Genomic DNA, 20,395 nt, shown 5'->3' with positions numbered 1-20,395 from the left:
TAATTTATTATTCCTAATTTATAATTTAACAAAACAATGGGGAAAAATAATTTCTCTGCCCAAACTAAATGGAAATTTATCCAGAAAAATCAACTTTACCTAAGGAAGTCTGTTGCACTGCTTAAAAATCAAAGTAATGGCAATCAGCCAGCAGCTGTTCATTTTTCTGAACCTGTATTATTTAGACCAGTCTGATTATTATGTCTTTCAGAGACTGATACCATCTTCTCTCAAGGAAAAATGTATCAACTGATGGACTCAATCAGCCTTCCTTTTTCTAGTTAAATGTCAAAAAGCCAAGACAGGTAATGGTTATTGAATTAGTCCTAGGACCTTGTAACTCATTTAATAATTAGGTCTGATGGTGAACAGATTATCTCTTGTTAATGGAACTATAAAATCCAAACGCAAGCAATTTTATTTTCAAGATACCTTGGAACTTTGTCCAGGTTGTGATCAATTTCCTTTGAGAGCCAAAATATAAAACAGTGGAACAGTGCACCTGGACAACATCACAAAAATGCTATTTCATCCCACCAATTTGGTGTTTGGTGTTGTCTATGGTGTGAAATGTGTCCTGGAGAACTTTTGGTTTCTGTCATTTTTAAACCAGTGAAAATGCATTCATATCCATCATTTCATGAGAACTGATACTACAGCCTTACTGTATATATGCACCTAAAACTGCTATAATTTATGCAGTTCTTTTCACCTCTGCTGCTAAATAATTCCCAGTGGCAAGGTGTTTGAAGCGATATAAACCATTCCAGTGTCCAGCTCCACCTCGGCAAGGATCATGATGGACTACCTGGAAAATAAAATCAGGAAATCTTAAGTTTGATCCAATGATGTAGTGGCATCAATCTGCAATGGCAGCAAAAAGAAAACATGCATGCAATGATATCATCACGTAAATGCAAGCTTTATATATCTGTATATAAATGTCAGATAGCACACAATAGTATCATCAAGCATCACCATTTGCCCTAATTTGCTCCCTCCTGAAGACACCCATAACCAAAGTTGGTTGCAACACACACACGTTTTGAGAACATGAATTAAAGCTTGCACTATTTTTACTGCTATTACTGTTGCTGTTACTATCAACGTCATCTTAATGGCCCCAGAATGTAATGCCACTCTCCACAGCAATTCCACTTCCACTTTTTTATCATAAGCTAAACTCAGGGCCAGGATAGCCATACCCATGTAAATATATTGGTTTCACCACACAAACAAGTATAGCAGTGCACTCAGATTACATCAGAACCCAAGGAATACTAAAACAGGAAGTAGTGGATTAGCCTAACACTCACCTCAACTTCCCAGAGTGCATTGGAACTTGTGGCTGACGTTGCCGATTGCCTCAAGGTAGTTCGAAGGAAAACATGAAGCTTGCTTTTGTATTCATCACAGGTGAGAAATTTCTCCTGTTCTGCATGGAACAATCTAACAACATCACCCTATTTGAAAAAAGAAATACAAATTTCTATATACAACCATTTTACATGGGATAACCAAATAACATATTTTTTTATCAAGGAATAAATTTAGTGATAGTAATCATAGCAATAGTAGTGTGAACACCTTGCACATACACCTCTGAATGCTGGGAAACAGAATAATGAAATTACTGGACAGGTTAGCTATGGTTAACTAAAGTTCTACTGATTTGTGTGGAACAACTCAAAATATGCCTAATACATGAGTGTACAATCATGCATTTGTAGGAGATGATCAAGCTGAGTCTGAGGACAGGGTCAAACGCATCATCAGTTTGGAATTTCTATGCACTCGTAAGAGACCTAAGTCCCGTCCCCTTTGAAGTCTGTTGACTCTTATCAGGTGCCAATTTGCCTTGACCATTTATAGATCAGATTCTTGTGCATAGCTAGCATGAAATAAACTCATAGTGCTTTTGACCTCTATTCCGGCTCCTAATTTCTTACACCTCACAGCATTTCTGTATTTGCTTGTAGCAGTCCAATTGCCAGTAAAAGTTTTGTTATAAAATTTTTATTAGCAATTTGACTGAAAACCGAACAGCAAAAAAACAATGCTACATACTTTGAACTACCAACAAGAAGGGCAGAGACATTTTTCACATCTACAGAAAATACCAAGGATACACCACAGTCTTAGTCCAAAGATCATATGCAGTTCTTAAAAGGCTTGGATATGGCCCCTAGATTTGCTTCAGAAATTGACACCAAATTGTCAATTTTAATATGAGGAAAGAGAAAAAAGTGGGAATAATTAATTCAGTTAAATTGAAATTGAGGCTAAATTAATGGAACATATTTATTGTTTGTCTTTGCCCTGCCACTTTTGTCTTAGCCAAAACTTAAGGTTTGATTTACATGCATAACAAAGCAACAAAATAAATTTTACATGCACAACTAAAGATGGATATGCACAAACTTATTACCCCTTTAAGCACTTCTTCCATATGGTCCCGGAATTTCATAAACAAGTTGATTTTCCAGCTGGTGTTGCAATTGACTGAATTCACCTAAAAAAACAAGGAATTACAAAAAAGATATGCCCTAAAGTAAATCTCAAATAATGACTGAACTTCCACTATAATTTTCTACATCTCCCCACCCAACATTTCACTTCTTCCAGTTTCTAATACCTCCTTGCATCCAGGATTATCAGCAAGTTCGTAGTTGCTAGCATGCAGTGGCTGCCCAGCATTCACAGGATTCAAAATTACTTTGTCTCCAACAACTACCTGAGAAAAGATCACATAACGTTTTTAGTTGTTTTCATTGTTTTATAATTTTAGAATTATAAGCTACCCAGAGTCACTTGGTTGAGTTGGGCAGCTATAGAAATTGATTGAATGAATGAATTTACATGACTCTACATCCCTTTACTATCAGCTTGGCATAGTATCTCCCATTGGGTTCTTTCCCCTAACAGATTTAAGTGCAATAAGTGTGGAAATTTCAGACATGATATCAGGGTTGAGACTGAAAATCCATCATGAATGTCCCATCACAAATTCCTTGAGAAACTAAGTAATTAAAGCCAACTTGATACCCCTTTGTAAGCTTCTTTGTCTAAAAGTGAAACCTACTCCAATAGGAAGTAGAGAAACCTAAAATCATTCCTGTTTATGAAGCCAAGAGAGATCTCTTGGAGGAATCACATTATCATACTCACATTATCTCCATTGCTCCTCAGTTTCCAGAAGGGTTGGATAAAAAGCCAGGATCCTTCATTGCCCGTGGCATCAAGAGTTACCCTCATGGCATTCTTCTCTAGTAAGGCAGGGAGGCGCTTGTTTACTGTCAGATACTTATTACTCTTCATGTGGAGAAGCTGGAAAAATAAACAGAGTGGATTTCTGGAGAAGCAAAGATGAATCGATGACAGCTCCACATAGACTGGAGACAATGGCTGTATTGGAAAGAGGATGGATTGGTTCCTCAGAATTCCTCTCTGGAGCAAAGAGAGGGCCAGGACCGCCCATAACCGCTCTACACAGAAAGTCCTCACAAAGAGGCTATAAGCCAGCAGTCTCCAGTGAGTTTTAGAACTCTCGGAGCCAGGGGAAAGTCATCTCACCTAAGCCATGGTTCAGTGCCTTCAAACGGACACTGGATTTGCATATTTCCCTCTTAACCATCTTAGAAAATTGCTTGTTATGATTTTTGGATGTTGAGAACCTTTAGAAGGGCAAGTTTCATCATACTGGGTGTGTTTCCTTCTATCTGTAATGATAGGTTTCATGCATGTTTCAGGGCTTTAATATATATATATATATGATTTAAAGGTTGACTAAAATGTTGATTTTGGAAAGTTGTAAATGGATTAAGGGGCCAGACAGGCTTAATACAGTACTTCCTGTGGGCTGTTTAAAATTTTACAATGAAATTTTTGTGGATTAATTTAATCAAGGTTAAATATATATGCTGCGTTTTTGTAACTCTTAATGGATTTTTCTTACTGTAACTAGGATTGAATTAAAAGGCTTTAAAGATTTGCATAGAGATAACAGATAAGATATGGGAAGAAATTTCTTTTGTTACATTTTTAGAGAAAGTGTTGTTACTGTGTTAAAAGGAAAAGAATAAAAAATGATTCATTTGATTAAGGTTAAAATATATATTGTTATTATTGTTAGCTCTTAATAGACTTTTGTTGATTAGCAATGAGTAACAAGACGGTATAATTTATCTATTATAAGAGATGAGGTATGAAAAGAAGATATGTTTTATTGAAATATAAGAGAAGGGTATAAGTTACTGAAGTTGTTTGCACTTGTTGAAGTGAGAGGGAGTCATTTCTTTATCTATTGTTTTACTTTGTCATTTTTTCTCTGCACTTTTTAATTTTTATATTCTTCTTACTTTGTATTAGTTTTTTATCTTTGCATCTGTAAACTTTAACGTTTGAGAAAGCTGTTCTAGGTAAACATAAATTTGGCTATCTAAAAGAAAGTGGAGATTTAAATTGGTGACTGGGCACTGGCCAAGAGAAAACCAATATTGTTTACCTGTATGACACTTCCATATTTCACCACATCTCCATGGACCTTCTTGTTCTCTGTTTCATTTTGCTTCTGCTCCATCTGAGCTGCATGCTGTTGAGAAATATAAAACACAGCAAAATGAATCCAATTGCAAATTGTAAAAGAATAGAAAACATTTGTTAGAAGAGGATCAAGAGTCAAATAGAGGCTGGGTCCATATATTTTGCCACATCATGATGGAGTTTGTTTGATTTCAGTTTAGTAGGTTATACAAATTTAGCAATTATGGTTTGTAAATTATAGTTAATGGTTTTCTGAAAGTCATTTGATTCAACAGGTTATATAAATAATAAAATTCCAGTAAAGGATTATCTGTAGTTCCAGTTTTTTTAATCTATAGATACTCTGCGTACAGTTTCTTGAAGATATCAATAAAAAGCTGTTAAAATGTTCACAAAAAGAAATGGGATATTCTTTTTTTAAAAAAATTACTGAATGCTGCACGAAAAAGAGAAGTTGCCTTTAGAATCTCCCCAGCTGGTAAAGATTTGGCAGGAGTTTGATGAGAATAAATATTGTGTTCTATAAGGAAGTTGAAAAGTATCCAGAAACTTCAACTAGTGCAAGGAGCAATTTATATATGCCTTTAGAACAGCACACATTACATCTCTGCTCACAAGCTGCACTGGTTGCCAATGTGTTTTTAGGTCCAATACAAGGTGTTGATTTTGATTTTTAAAGCGCTATATGGCTTGGGGCTGGGTTATTTAAGGGATACGATTACATTTGCCCATCCCATCAGAACTGGCAGAAAAGTTATGTTGCAAGTCCCTTCTGCTAAGGAGTTAGATCTGGACACTGAAGTGGCTCCACTGAGATTAATATTTGCTGCCTTCTTTTTCCCTGAATTCTCTGGATTTGCTAATTGTTTTTTATATTACTGTTTTATAGTTTTTGTTGTATACTGCCTACAGTCACTTTTTCATGAGATGAGCAGCCATATATAATGGATGGATGGATGGATGGATGGATGGAAGGAAGGAAGGAAGGAAGGAAGACAGAAGAAATTCTATTCTCCACAAGAGTCCACTTGGGAAATCCCTAGGCTAAAATCAAATCTGGGCTCTAGCACTCAAAGGAACCTTTGGGTTACAGCAGGACATACAATTAATTGAAAGGGCACTCTTTTTTCACATGGGGATCTTGTCTGAAAGCCACAAAAGGCTTTCAAGTGGGCAAGGTTGAAAGAGTTTGTTCCTTTATTGCATGCTGGAACAGAGCAGAGAGGATTAGGCTAGAAGTTGATGCATTTTGCTTTGCAGATATTAGCATGTCCATTTCAACCTTTATTTTTTGGGGGGAGGGGGGAGGATAGTACTATGAACCACGAATTATTTTTCCACCAATTTTCTTCAGATAGAAGGTACATGGTGCAATATGGCTGCAGATTGCAGGTTCCTCACATCTGCTCTAATTACTTAAGCATTTTTTAAAAAATGAATTGTTTTTAACACCTATATATGCCCATGAAATAAGCAACATATGAAAGAAAAAGATACTTCATAGTTTCAAATACTACATAGCTTCATCATTCAAATACAAAGAATACATGCTTGTTCAATTTATTTCATCTGCACATATTGTTAGCAGCCCAGGTCCACAGACATACATCAAACTACATTATTAATGATTGAATTATTATTTTTAATTGGATATTAGTTCTATTAATGGCTGCTTAAATGGGGTTCTAGAAATGCTAGATCTTTAGAAACATATTAGTGAAGAAAAGCAATAGAAAATGAGGCCATTGCTTTCATAAACTGTGAATATGTTTTTCACATCTAGCTCTTTTTATCCCTCGATACCCAAAGTGATAAAAAGGAAGTAAAGAAGAAGATGCTCTTTCTCAAAAAATAAAAAATAAAATCTCAGAAGTCCATCAAATATAGGACGTAAGGCCATTGCTTTCAAGAGCTGTGAATATTTTTTTTCACATCTAGCTATTTAAATAAAAGCTAAAAGTTTCCCCAAGTCCATAAAAATTATAAGGGTATTCAGAAAGAACCATGCATGGGTTATTTGCATAGAAATTGTCTATCTCAATCACATACTTCATAGAGGGTATAATGAAGGAGGCTCATTTCTCATATAAGTGAACTGCAGCAGAACCAGTGCAACAAAAGTAACCAGAGACTTTCACTTAAGTCAGTGCCCATTAAGTAATATAGAACTGATGCTGGGGGATTTCTGAGCCAGTCCAGGAGGAAACAGAAACCTTGTGAGCCGTGAAGAAATCTCCATTAGCCATGATTCAGGCACTTCAAAACCAGTAGCATAAAACAATCTTCCAGGTTGGCCTGTAAACCACAAAACCATCCTGGCAAAAGTTGCTTTTTTAAGGTTGCTTCACTGGTAATCCAAAACTCTTTTAAAAAAGGCTACCACACTTTTTTTCCTTCCAACTAAATAGTAATGTTGGCAAACAATGGATTAATATTTGACTGGATTTTCAGTCTGGCAGATGAAAGCAGAGCACACACAGCTTGGGGCAGAAACTAGCTCCAGAGAAATAAGGGCAGCAAAAGGAATGGTAAGAAAAATAAGCAAATAAACCCTGAGGCTATAAGGCTTGGACAGAGAACAGGATGTATGGGAAGGAGCAGATAGTGAAACGGACCTAAGTACGCAACAGAAAAGGATCAGAAACGCAACTAATGTTTCAGGAGTGGCCTAATATTTACTCTTCTCTATAGTTCAGCCTAATTTTATTTTTAAGACTTTCACTTCCTGTGGTTCATAAGTATACTTAAAAATAAACACTGGGATTAACATTCAGTATTCTTATACTTCGTTTTTCTTTCACTTGCAAGTGTATAGCTCATGGAAATGCTGAAAAATGTTTCGTGAAATCTCAGAAACCAAAAATCTAAAAGAATAAGATGTCCATTAGCTAGGGATGGGCCTACAGCTTTTCACTCAGCATTACCAGTAGAATAGCAATAGCGCTTAGACTTATATACCGCTTCACCGTGCTTTACAACCCTCTCTAAGCAGTTTACAGAGTCAGCATATTGCCCCCAACAATCTGGGTCCTCATTTTACCGATCTCGGAAAGATGGAAGGCTGAGTCAACCTTGAGCCGGTGAGAATCGAACTGCTGAACTAGAAGCATATTAAATGCGTGCAAAGTGGTATTTACTGTAGGCATTTCTGTAATACAAAATTATAGGAACAATTAGTGAACAATAAAGCAGTGAAGCCAAGAATTCAATATAACCATCTTCTAAAGGCACAGAGGAGAATAGCTGTCAAGAGACCAACTCTGTGATAATGCAATGGAACTTAGCAAACATGTCCCTATGATGCTTGGTAATGTATGGCTGGGCAGCTACTTCATCCATAGCACCAAAATGAAAATCAGCTGCCTTCTTTAACCCAAGACCTTTAAAAAATGTTCATCTTCATGTCACCAAATTGGGGAAGTCTAGAGATCAGATTGTCTAGAGATAAGTCCAATTGAAACCACTGAGGGTTATTTCTGAGTAAATATGCACTAGACAACATTTTAAGACTACCTCTGAAGGTTCCAACCAGTCTCAAAGGTTTCAACATACTTTAGTTTTTCCATTCTTTTATTTTATTCTATTTTCCATTATTTATTTTTGGAAATTTATTTCCTCTGATTGAAAAGCAGTAGTCAGCCTAATTTGAAAAGGCATAAAAAGATGTTTTCTGATGTATCATCAAATGCTCCTGTGAAATTCCAGTTCCAAACTAAGACATAGTTACAATTTTTCTGTCAGTTTTTTTTTGTTAGATGTCCACTTTTTCTCTTTCTTATGATGAAATACGTGTAGGATGGCATATGCATGTGCTAAATATAATAAGCAAAGTAAGAAAAGACACTTTATATTATGACCTTGATACCTCTTCCATGCCACATTTGGTGCTTTTGTTATATTGAATATATTGAATTAATATATTACCTGCATTGCGAAAGGTGCTCAGACAAAAATCCAGAAAAAAGAGAAGCAAGTGGATTTTACTGTAAGCTATAGAATAAACATAGGAAATGCAAGCAATTGCTCAGTCAAGTCAGCATTCATTCCACAAGCATATTCCACACAGAGATAAATTAGCAGCAGCAGAAGTATTCAGCATTTAGAAAGTCTGGGTTTCTGAAAAGAACCCGGGTGGCTCTGGAAATGAATTTGTACACTTTTAGTTCATGTTCATTCAGTCAAGAAGATCAAACATAAAATGTGGCATTATACAGTAAAGGTTTTCTTTCGCCTCCTTCTTTCCAATCCAGTGCCTTAAAAGCAAGGTGACACATTGAAATAGAACACTCTCTTCCTCCTCATACAGGAGGAAGAACCAACTAAATGTTTATGTGTGAAAGACGCAGGAAGAGTGGAGCAAACAATCATAAATCAGTCCTCACCAACCTTGCAGATATGTGGAGCTGCATTCCAAAACTCCTAGCCATGATTGGTTGGGAAAGATTGCCCTAGATAACAAGCCTGTTCTCGGGGAGTTGGCTTAGATTTGTTTTGCTTCTAATCATGAAGGTGACATAATTTTCTCCACTAGGACAAAGAGGAAATATGACTTGCCTTGATCAAACCTTTTATTTCACCTTGAGCCTTCTCCACTGTCTCTCTCTCACCTTTCTTGTTAGCTTCCTTCCTCACGTATAAAAGTCAGATGAAGTTCTATACAGACGCCTCTTCCAACAATAGCTGGTTAGAAATCTTTTACTGCCTCAAAGGCTCCTCTCAGCACTCAAAGGAAATTGTGGAGGTGTTCCAACAAAGTGAAGCTTATGTATCCACTATTTTCCACTCTTAAAACCAAGGAAGCCTTGAATTTACCCTACTGGGGTACTCCACTTTAATCTTGCTGCAGTAAGAGTAGGGGTAATTTAGCAAACTACTGTGAATGCATAAGGAACTTTCCATTTAGCTGAAACTTAAAAGATACACGTACAAGAGATACAGGATGCATCTAACCACCAAGGTTGTGTATCGGCAAATATTTAGCAGCAAATAGCTAGATTAGAAAGGCAAAAGCACAAAATAAATTTAGGCTCACAAAGGAAACCAAACAAAATGAAAAAAAGCTTTTTTGGCTATGTCAATAGTAAAAGAAAGAAAAATGAACGGTTGGGCCCATCATTAGAAGATAATGAGATAGTAACAGATGACAGGGAAAAACTCCATATTTCCTATTTTGCTCTCATCTTCTTCGAAAAGGAAACTGTCATCAAGTAAACCTAAATAGAACAATTGCAAAGAGAGAGACTGGCAATCTCAAGGAAATAAAAAGATGGTTAAGGAGTACTTGGCTACTATGACCAACTTTAAATTTCCAAGAACTTGTAGGTATCATTTCAGAGACTCTTGTTCTGAAATTGAGAAATCCCAGGGATTAAGCACAGTTCTAGAAGGCTAGAGAAGGGAGAAAGGCAAACTGAGTAACTACAGACAAGACAACTTGAAGAAACAGGGCAAAATTCAGGGAAAAGATTATTAAGTAATCAATTTGTAAGTATATAAAAAAGAATGTATTGTTTGACTGGAACCAGCATTGGGATATTAAGAATAAATCATGCCAAACCAAGTGATTTTTTTTTAGTTAAATTTACCTGGCCATGTGACGTACAAGGTGTAGCTTTACTTCAACAAAACAAATTTTACAAAGTCTCTTCTAATATTGTACTACATAAGATGTCAAAATCCAAACTATTAATGATGACTAGATAGTTGAATATATAAAATAAGTACGCATGAAAGTCAAACAAGGAAAGTTTTGAACAGCAGGCCAGAGTGCAATTTTAAGCCTTCTGTTGAATATATTTATAAATGACTTGGAAAATAGGATCATCAAATTTATAGACAATACATAGTAAGAGAATAGGGTATCAAGATTCAGAATGATCTTGACAAAGTGGAATAACGGGAGAAGCCAAGAAAATATATGTCAACAGGGGCAGATGTGAAATCCATTATTTAGGTTAAAAAAATGGACTGCAATACATGGAAAAAAGGACCTTAATGTCTTTGCGGATCACAAAGTAATCACAGTGCAATGGCAAAACACAAATGTGATTCTAGGCTACATCAATAGCAGTACAGTGTCCTTCCTCTTGTTCTGTGTTGGTTAGATTGAGCCTAAAACATGGTGTCCAGTTCAGGGAAGCACATTTTAGCAAAGACAAAGGAGAGGAACTATTTGTTTGATGAAAATAAACATGGCTATCGGAAGATGGTTTGGGAGCCTACCATACCTGAAGTTTCTGCAATAGTACTACATCAGCTATTTTGTCCTTGTCCTGTTTTGTTTGTTTGGCTTTCCAGTATTGCTTTTGAGCAGAATAGCGGTTCATGGGACATACTCTGAAGAGACAATCTGCAATGAGAACAAGCCAAGGAATTAGAAAGTGATCATTCTAATACCATAAATAATTTCATGTTTATTATTAAGCACTTACTGTACTCTTATATGAATAGAGTTACCACTGATGAGTTATCAGTTGAATCTTATACATATGATACAAATCTAGGGGGAAAAAACCTTATATAGCAGGAAAAAAGCCTTTAAAATGTGGATACAACCACCCAAGTCAGATGAGTTTCCCCACTCAAGTGCAAAAATAGCTATGTGAGAATACAAATTATCTAAGAACTTTTATACATTGTCACAGCAGATGTGGCACACCTAGCAAGACATATTTGGACTTAGAAAGCTGAGCACTGTCAAGCTCACAGGTAGTCTATGACTTATGACCACAGCTGGGGATGGAAGTCATTAGGTGAGTCATGCCCGGTTTTATGACCTTTCGTTGTGGTAATTAAGTGAATCATGTCATTGTTAAGTAAATCCGGCTTCCCCCATTTACGTTGCTTGTTCGAAGGCCCTGGGAAAGTTGCAAATGGTGATCATGTGACTTTGGGACACTGCATCCATCATAAATATATTCTAGTTGCCAAGCACTGAATTCTTATCACCTGATCGCAGGGACAAGTCACTTTTGCAGCACAACTGTAACTTTGAACAAATGGTTGTAAGTCTAGGGCTACATGTAGTTAATAATTAGATGGGAGATTATAATGCTCTGTAGATTAGATGGAAAATGTGTGTGTGTGTGTGTGTGTGTGTGTGTGTGTGTATACACAATATGAAAGAAGGTAATGAAAAATTACTTTATATTGTTGCTAAGGAAACTACATTGGCAGATCTGTGTAGTCACCTGCAGCTCAACATAACTCAAAACAACAGCTTTTATTTATGCTTATGTATATACAATATGTGTGTATGTATGTGTGTGTGTGTGATGACATTTATGATATTTGTCATTGAACAGATCATCATAAATGCCAACTCTTCTATAGCTTATACTGTTTATAAGAAAACAGATTCTCATATATATTTTACAACTGAAGACCAATTTTAAATGACATTGCACATACAGCTGTCAGGCAATGACAAACAATAGAATCCTTCTAATGTGAAGTAAGACTAATTCTTCCATACCTTTCTCCTGACATGAAATACATATCAGAATAAATACAGGAGATAGATAAAATTGCCACTGAAATGTCAGCCTGCATTTATTTAGGAGGAAGGGAAACAAACAAACGCAGCGCATGCCTATGGAATATACCTTCTTCGTACTATCCATTACAGAATGATACATTACAGCAGTGAAAGTGCCAGATCTATGCTTGGGATTCAGAAAATAATTTTGCAAGAGTCAGCTTTCCCATACATGCATGCATGCCAGAGCTGACAAGATTGAATCCTGCCTTAATACTGGCAATAAGGCACTTCCTCTACCAGACAGGACAGAGACTTAAGGAATTGCAGGCAAACCACATTAGCCACAACATGGCCAACTGACACCGTCGCTTCCCTCTCTCCTATCCTCTCTCCACCCCTTTATCTCATGACCTTGAGTCCTCTCCTGGCAAGCATTTTTTCTTCCTCCTAAGCAAGGCCCCTACCAGACAATAAGCAAAGTGAATGCTAGGGAATATATTAGGAAAAATGGATTCCGTGCAATTCTTCATCATTTTCGCACCAAAAGCCCCTGATGCCAAAAATCGCATCAACACGTTTGCTGACGGATGTAAAACTGAGCCAAAAAATTTCTCTCCTACCTTAAGAAAAATGTTTCATCTCCCATGAAAGGAAGAATATATTCATTCGTTTTCAGAGAAAAGGAAGGTTCAAATATTTTTTCAGGAGACAGTACCTTTAAATTAAGGTGGGAGGAGGGAGATTTTCCAGAGGCAATAGCTATCCTGCTTGAGGAAGAGTTGAAGAAATCTTGTAACTAACACAAAACATGGAACTAATGAAGTGTGGTTTCAGTGAATTTTGACTATCCCCCCACCACCACCACCCATGGTCAACATGGTTACGTTGCTTATTCAATTTGAGAATGGTAAGATGTTATTAACATTTTTTTCTCTTTGAAAAATACCTTGGTGCTTTTTCAAAAGTTCAGTTTCCTGGGAAAGAATGCCTGAAGGTGGGGCAAGGCACTTTTCTAACAGAGCCATGTAGAAAGAACAAGAAGTAATAGCCCCTGCACATTTATAAGTGAGACAACACCATGGAGAAAGCACATTAGGCTCAATCCCGCCCAGAGTTGAATCAAATTTTGGAGCACTCCCCATCTACATAAAACCTGTGAAAATCACTGAGCCATACAGCAACTCAGTACTAACTCCAGTCAATTTTGGAAACTACTCGTGAGAAAGATGTTTCCAAGTAGATGAGAGCAAAGCCCTTAATGTCACCCATTGCAATCCAGACACTTCAGATACAAAAAGAAAATCATTTCCAGTCTTGGATCGCATCCCAAACTGCTGGCAAGCACGTAATCGGTTATTTATCTAGAGGAGGAGTAATAAGCCAGCAAAAACACAGCTTTTACTGGTTCTGGAGGGGAGCCATTTTTACATCTTGTTTCACAGGATTCTTTGTCCTGTGGGAAAGCCCCATGGCATGTAAGACCTGGGTCATTACACCCTTTGCAGAAAAAGTCCTTAGCCAGTTCTTTATCTCTGTGGTAGAACCCAGGTTCACTTCTGCTAACAACACAGATCTGGTCAAACTATGTTTCCAAATTACTTCATGCCAACTGTACATATTCAAATACAATTAAATATTCATTTCCCAAATCCCCCAATACTGAAAACCAGATGCCAGGGAGAAAAGAATAATACTAGACTTCTCCTAGAGAAGTTTATTAGATCATTAATTAAAGTTAAAGCATAAAAAAGAATCCTGCCAATTGTTCTACATATGGAGGTAAACATACGAGTTTTCTGCCTAATGAAACTAAAAATAGACAATAATAGATTGATTGGGCTCTTGATAAAGCTACATCCCTCCTCAATATCTCCCAAGGCAAAAACTTAAGAGATCCCATATCATGTATCCATTGTTAATAAGAGTCAATGTTATATATTTTGCACTTTTCTCTACTTTCCTCCTCTGGTTACCTGAAAGCAAATTGGATGCCTAGCTCCCTCTATGTCCAATTTTCAAAATCAAACAAAGGAAAGAAAATAAAGGTGATTTCTGAACAAAATGTTTAGAATTCTTAGTAGAAACCTTTATTTAAACCTCAATTTAAAAATAGAAACAGAGAAGGGAACCAGATAATTAAAAGGTTCACAAAGAACATAAGGTTACGGAGATTGAGTGCGCTTTAATTCAATGGTCTTCCCACTTTTTGCCTCAGCCAAAAATACTGAAGGAATACATGTAGGTATTTTCATGAGCATCATTTACAGGGTTAAGTTGCAGCAGTGATTCAAGGGCTTTGATTTTGGTCTTTCCCTGAGGGCTGAAAAACAAGGCAAGACAGAGGTGTGAATACTTTACTAAAAGAATGTCAGCCTCCCATTGTTGATTCTGTTAGATACTGCTGAGAATCTGGCTGGAGTCTATGAACAACACCATCCACAATCCACTGTCTTCTTATACCGTTATACATGTATAACAGTATAAGGCATGCAGCAGTGGGGAAGGGTGTGTTGCCATCCTGCTCTGCTGTAAAATTATTTGTTCAATTCACTCTCACAACCATTAAAATACCCAGGACTTAAATACTAACCTTGTTTTCTCCCAACATGTTCAAACATAAGGCTGTGCCGTATTGAAAAAGCCTTGGGGAAAGTTAAGAGTGAGAAGGAACAGGAAGTTGCCAATTTTTATTGTCCTGGCTAAGTTCAGACGCTTTATAACCAAAATCTTTTTTTTTTTTTTAAGCTGGTTTCAACAGTTGCTGCAAGACGCATGATTTTTTGCATGTGTACATTTTAAAAACTATTTCATTTAAGAAGTCTGCTTCTCTATAAATATGCACAGTCAGTTCTCTTCCAGAAGCTGTGAGTAGTTCGCATATTTTGCAATAAAAAGTTGTAAGAATATATGTCATCCTAAGAGGCATTTCCATGAGTCATGATGTACATGTTTAGAAAGAAATGCTGAAGCAATCTTTGATAAACCTAGTTATTGGGGTTTCAAGCTATCAATTGCTTTGGAAAGGGAAGAAACTTCTGTGTCAAAAATGCCAGGATCTAAGCTAAGCTATATGAGCAGAAATAAATCTAATCATTATCACTGTCATAAAATACTTGTAGTAATCAATTACCTGCTTCGCTGGTCAGCTCTCATAAAATACATAAAGCATATTCTTGGCTAGATTCATTACAACTCTAATGGTTCCCAAGACCATGTAAAGCAGACATGTCAAACTCGTGATGTCACGTGACATCACGCAACGTATCGTGACAGTTTTGCCATTGCTGGCAATGGGGTAGGCGCGGCTTCCACATGACGCATCCGGCCCACGGGCCGGCAGTTTGACACCCCTGATGTAAAGTGAGGAGGACAAGGTTAGAATAAATGTTGACCTGTATTCTTAAATGGCCCACAATAGCTGTCCTCATTTTGGGTGCAACTGCTAAACAGAAAAAAGAGCATTTTGAACTGAAACTGACGATTCCAAGTATGTAAACCTAAGGAACCTCCATAGGGTATAACTAAATAAGATTCAAATAAATCCCCAAACTTGGAATTATATCTCATTGATTTTAGTATCTCCGTCCTAACGTTTCAGTGCTTGATGACTTAATCCATACCAAAAATAATTCTCTGTGTGGAGGACATAGCCCCTTATGTATGCCTCTTCCACATTCAGGCAGGTAAAAAGGATGTTTTCTGAGTTAGAAGAATCAGTATTTCCTTTTCAATGCAATGCTATTTTAATTAGTTTGACTGTAATAATCTAAAATTGTGCCAATTGAATCTGACAGTATCAAGAAGATACTTGAGCCTTAATGCATTGACTTCAGGGTCAATATGCTAAATCCAAGCTTAAATGACTATAGATATATCCTAAGTGTTGCTAGTCTTCTATAATTGCAATATTTATTCTGTTTCAAAAAACCTACACTATACCTAACGTCCATGCAAAAAAGTTGGGAGCACCTGAAAAAAATCCATTCCAACATCAGAGGGTTTTTTTCTACTATGATTTCTTGTGTGTTCCCAACAAGAAAGAAACAAGAGAGGATGTAAGGACAAGACACAGGAGAATAAGGCAGATATGAAAATACAATGACCACTATTCCTGCCAACTGCAGGGCTGCCTTGCTTTTCACATCAAATGCAAAAAATGTTTTTAATTTCACAAATCATTTACAGCTTTAGAACTACATTTAGAACTGCAAAGGGACAGAGTTAGATCAAATGATAACAGGGGAAAAAATCAACAAACTTCATACAGTGCAGAGTTTGTTATATCCTGCTTGAACCTGCAAATAGTTGGAAAATATTCTCATTCCATCAGGTTTATCTACAGTATTTCAGAATGCATACGCTGCTTAGAATAGATACTATCTCTCATTTTTAAGCAATAGATCACATATATGTGTTTCAAAAGAATTTAGGTTATGCTTTGTTTATTTTCCCCCATTTTCTTGTTCAGGCTTTCCTTTTTCCTAAAATTTAGAATTCTATTTAACAGTGAAAGAACGCAAATAACAGGAAAACAATAGCAGAAAGAAATTTCACAGTGATATAATGAATTTTTAATCTACTACAGATAGATTCATTGTCAATTAATTTAAACAGGGGGTTGGAAAACATATTTAAACTGTCCTAAAAGGAAAATATATGCATAGTTTCTATACTTCAGCAGCTGCAACGTGCAAAAACACAAAGAATATAGCACTATAGTGATCATAAGCCTGCAACTACATGCAACTGCATTAAAAAGAAGACATATAAATCCCTATTCAAGAAAGTAATATCTAAATCGGCTTTCCATAGTTAGATGTACTGGGACCACAATTCCCGGAATTCTTCAGTCATTCTGTTATTGGCCAAGTACAGTAGATGAAAGCTATACTAAAATCTTGGTTCCAGACTAGATTTAATGGTTACAATATTACAAGGGCATTCCTAAAAATGTGAGAGGAGGGAAAAGAATAGGAACAAGAATTTTCTAGCTACGGGTTTTAGAGGACAGCACCATCCTTAGTAAACAGCCTGTGCAAATCCTTTCCATGCTGAATGATTGAAAAAGCTCTTTCTGTAAAGTTTGGAAGAGAATTTCACTGGGGGGGGAGGAACCTCAATACAGAGAGAAAATTGAGTTACCACAGTTGGACACAGATGTACTGAAAAATAGGGCTTTTAGGAAAAGAAGTACAGGGATTCAGCTTGCTTGTGGTTGTATGGTTCCTTTGGCCATTATACACTCTTTTACAGGCCAAGAGTTGCCCTGTCCTTTTGGTGACTCATCCCACTTTCCCTTCGGACCAAGACACGAGGCAGCCAATAGCTACTAGAAACAGACTTCAGATTCAGCGACTCCTGCCTGAATGGGAAATCATTACCAAATATTGAGTCAAGGAAGGGGTGGTAAATGGGAGTAGTCCAGATTAAGTGTGCCAAATGGGAGTAGTCCAGATTAAGGCAACTGCCTCAAGCTTGTTTGCTTAAAGGATCTCTAATCTCCTGCCCCTCCTCCATACCAGGCTATTTTCTACAGAAAAGCAAATGCTTTTGTATGAAAGACAAGCACTTTCTCTGGTAACATTTTGTTTGTGTTCATAAGATTGTTGATATGGAGGCCTTGCCTCACCACAATCCTCAAAGCTCCCTCCTTAGTTCCAATGTTGCTTAAACTTTAAAAAGAATACCGGTAGTCCTCAATTTACAACAGTTTGTTTAGTGACCGTTTGAAGCTACAACAACCCTGAAGAAAGTGACTTATCACCATTTTTCACACTTACAACTGTTGCAGCACCCTGGTGGTCATGTGATCAAAATTCAGATGCTTGGCAACTGGCATGTATTTATGACAGATGCAGTATCCCAGGGTCATGTGATCACCTTTTGCGACCTTCTGACAAGCAAAGTCAATGGGGAAGCCAGATTCACTTAACAACTATGTTACTAACTTAACAACTGCAGGAATTCACTTAACAACTGTGGCAAGAAAGGTCATAAAGTGGGCAATGTTCACTTAACAAGTGTCTTGCTTAGCAACATAAATTTTAGGGTCAAATTTTGGGACTATCTGTACAAGGTCTGCTTACTGTGAGGGAATCTGCTTTTAAATTTCAAAGCAAACTGACAGCAAAAACATTCTAACATGTAAGCTGCCTCTTTAAAAAATTAGCTACATTAGGTTGCTCTAAATTTTAAAACTGTATTGCTCTTTTTTTTTAGAAACAGCTGGAAATAGAATGATTCCATATGAGGCACTCAGCAATCCTATTATTTCAGTAATTCCTGTCTGCAAACCAAAATCCTTTTGTAACGTTTACTTATAATTAAGCCCCATCCACCAATGTCTCCTTCACTGTTAATTAAATTTTTCTTCGTGCATATTCAGCCTATTAAATTTCTTCATATTCAGCACCACTGAAGGAATTACCTTTTAATTTTCTCAATTTATATTCCCTGAGAAAAGGGGAAAGGGTTTTTTTTTTCCTAGTGAAAGAGCACTAAATATGCAAGAAAACAAGCTTGACTAAATAAGATGTAATTTTTTGCTAACCAGAGACTGGGGCAGAACAAATGACAAATAATGTCATGCTAGTGAGATACAAATAATCCTTTCATCATTTTGTCCAAAGCATCAAAAGGATCTTAAGTATACCTATGTTGCTAACCTTCTAACCCATCCTGAGATTACTGTGGTCCACAGACCTACTACCAGTAGACATTTAGTTTTCTCAAAAGGTAATATGGCAAAATTTAGGCAGATGTAGGCATATTTGCAAAATGCTAATTCCGTTTATAATTTTGAAACATGCATTTGAAAGGTGGGAACTTAGTGAGAAGAATAAGGAAAAGGCTGTTGAAGACTCAAAAACAATTAGGATTGATAAAAGATATGGATGGAGACTAAGTCCTACAACAAAATTTCAATGTCACGTTATTGACTTGTTTGATCAGGGATAAGTACTTTTATAAAATATGAGAAATTTTTGTGGACTTTTTTGATGAAACTGGACAAAACTGTCACTGATTTTTGAATTTGCAGATTGAAAATAGGGACATGAGAAGAAGTGATAAAAGTATCATAATTTCAAATGCAGAGGAGAGATACCAAATTTGCTTGCATCCGCTATAAAGAAAATCAGAAGTTGGTTCTTTTCACATCTTTTTCTTTTCGTCTTTTTTCTTTTATTTCCTTCCTTTCTATCTTTACTTTTTATTTATTTTTTCTATTTTACCTTCTCTCTTTCATTTTATTTAATATTAGCTTGTATTACTGTTAAATTTTTTTTAATGAAAATCATTTTCAAAAGAAGAGTATACTGTACATAGATCAGTCCACAATGGCATCCTTCTAAGAGATTGCTTGCAAAGCTTCAATTGACCAGGTTTTACACCATGGGTGTCCAACCTTTCAGCTTGCTTGGGCTGCATTGAGTGAAGAGGAATTATTGGGTCTATGTTTGATGGCCTCCAGAGGAACACCTGCAAGAACATTCAATTACTTCACACTTACTTCAGTTATGGAAGCCATAGAGTGGCCTAGGCTGGAATAATGCTGGATTTTTATCCTACCACCAATAACGTCACCCATTTCATTGGAATAAGGTTCTGATTCTGCTACCCTCTATGAAGGACTTCTAACTTTCTCCAGCATTATCACAGCCCACAAATGCAGCAAGCCATCAACCTAAGCCTTGTTGCAGTGTTGGGACACAGAAAATACATCAGTTTCCCCAGTGACAGAAGGAAACAGTAACTTTCTCACCAAGTATCTATAAAGCTGCCTTCCCAAACCCCATTCCCTTCAGATATGATTGGTACAGGAATGTTCAAAATTGCTGTCTCTTCAGTTAGAGGGTTTTTCACTGCTTTAGTCTCTATGGCCTTCCAGACTCATATTCTCAAACCTCCAGAGAGTCAAGGATTCCAGACTACCAATTCAATTCACCAGCTCTAATTATCTACCTTGGCAGCAATAAAATTTACTAATGCTAAGTCTTTTCAATGAAATATTTCTTTTTGGCATTTGCCACAAACTGTAATGTTATTTAGTACACTGGAACAGTAGATCTGTTCTATCCTAAAATTCTATCAGGCTTAAAGACTCCAAAGACCTGTGTATTGTAATCCTTATTTTGTTCATTTTTTTTCTCTTTCTTTCAAATTATATATTGTTCTTGGGTGGGGCTTCCTCCCACTATGTGTAGCAACTAGCATGAGGTGGTTCTGATTTTATTGGCAGCTTGTAAGTGAAAGTAACAAAAACAGTCCTTCTGTTCTCCAGCATGAGGGATGGATAATCCACTTGATTGGGTTTCCTGAAGTCCCTTGTACCCAATAAGACTAAGTCTGAGATAGCCACGCCTCCTGCCTGGC

At 36.7% G+C, this 20,395-nt stretch overlaps 1 protein-coding gene across 1 annotated transcript in view; it reads right to left on the bottom strand.

Annotated features, from left to right (window-relative positions):
* Nucleotides 1-20,395, bottom strand: part of ITPR3 (inositol 1,4,5-trisphosphate receptor type 3) — a 107,949-nt gene that overhangs the window by 56,245 nt on the left and 31,309 nt on the right. The window contains exons 3-9 of the mRNA XM_015815519.1: nt 10,770-10,891; nt 4,505-4,591; nt 3,169-3,327; nt 2,636-2,734; nt 2,429-2,512; nt 1,317-1,463; nt 713-808 (exon numbers count right to left, since the gene is read on the bottom strand). Coding sequence (XP_015671005.1) covers nt 713-808; nt 1,317-1,463; nt 2,429-2,512; nt 2,636-2,734; nt 3,169-3,327; nt 4,505-4,591; nt 10,770-10,891 — 794 coding nt within the window. The remainder of the gene's footprint in view (nt 1-712; nt 809-1,316; nt 1,464-2,428; nt 2,513-2,635; nt 2,735-3,168; nt 3,328-4,504; nt 4,592-10,769; nt 10,892-20,395) is intronic.

Source organism: Protobothrops mucrosquamatus, unplaced genomic scaffold, assembly GCF_001527695.2.
Source record: "Protobothrops mucrosquamatus isolate PMUCROS unplaced genomic scaffold, P.Mucros_1.0 scaffold346, whole genome shotgun sequence".
Lineage (NCBI taxonomy): Eukaryota > Metazoa > Chordata > Lepidosauria > Squamata > Viperidae > Protobothrops > Protobothrops mucrosquamatus.
This window is presented reverse-complemented; position numbering and strand designations above follow the sequence as displayed.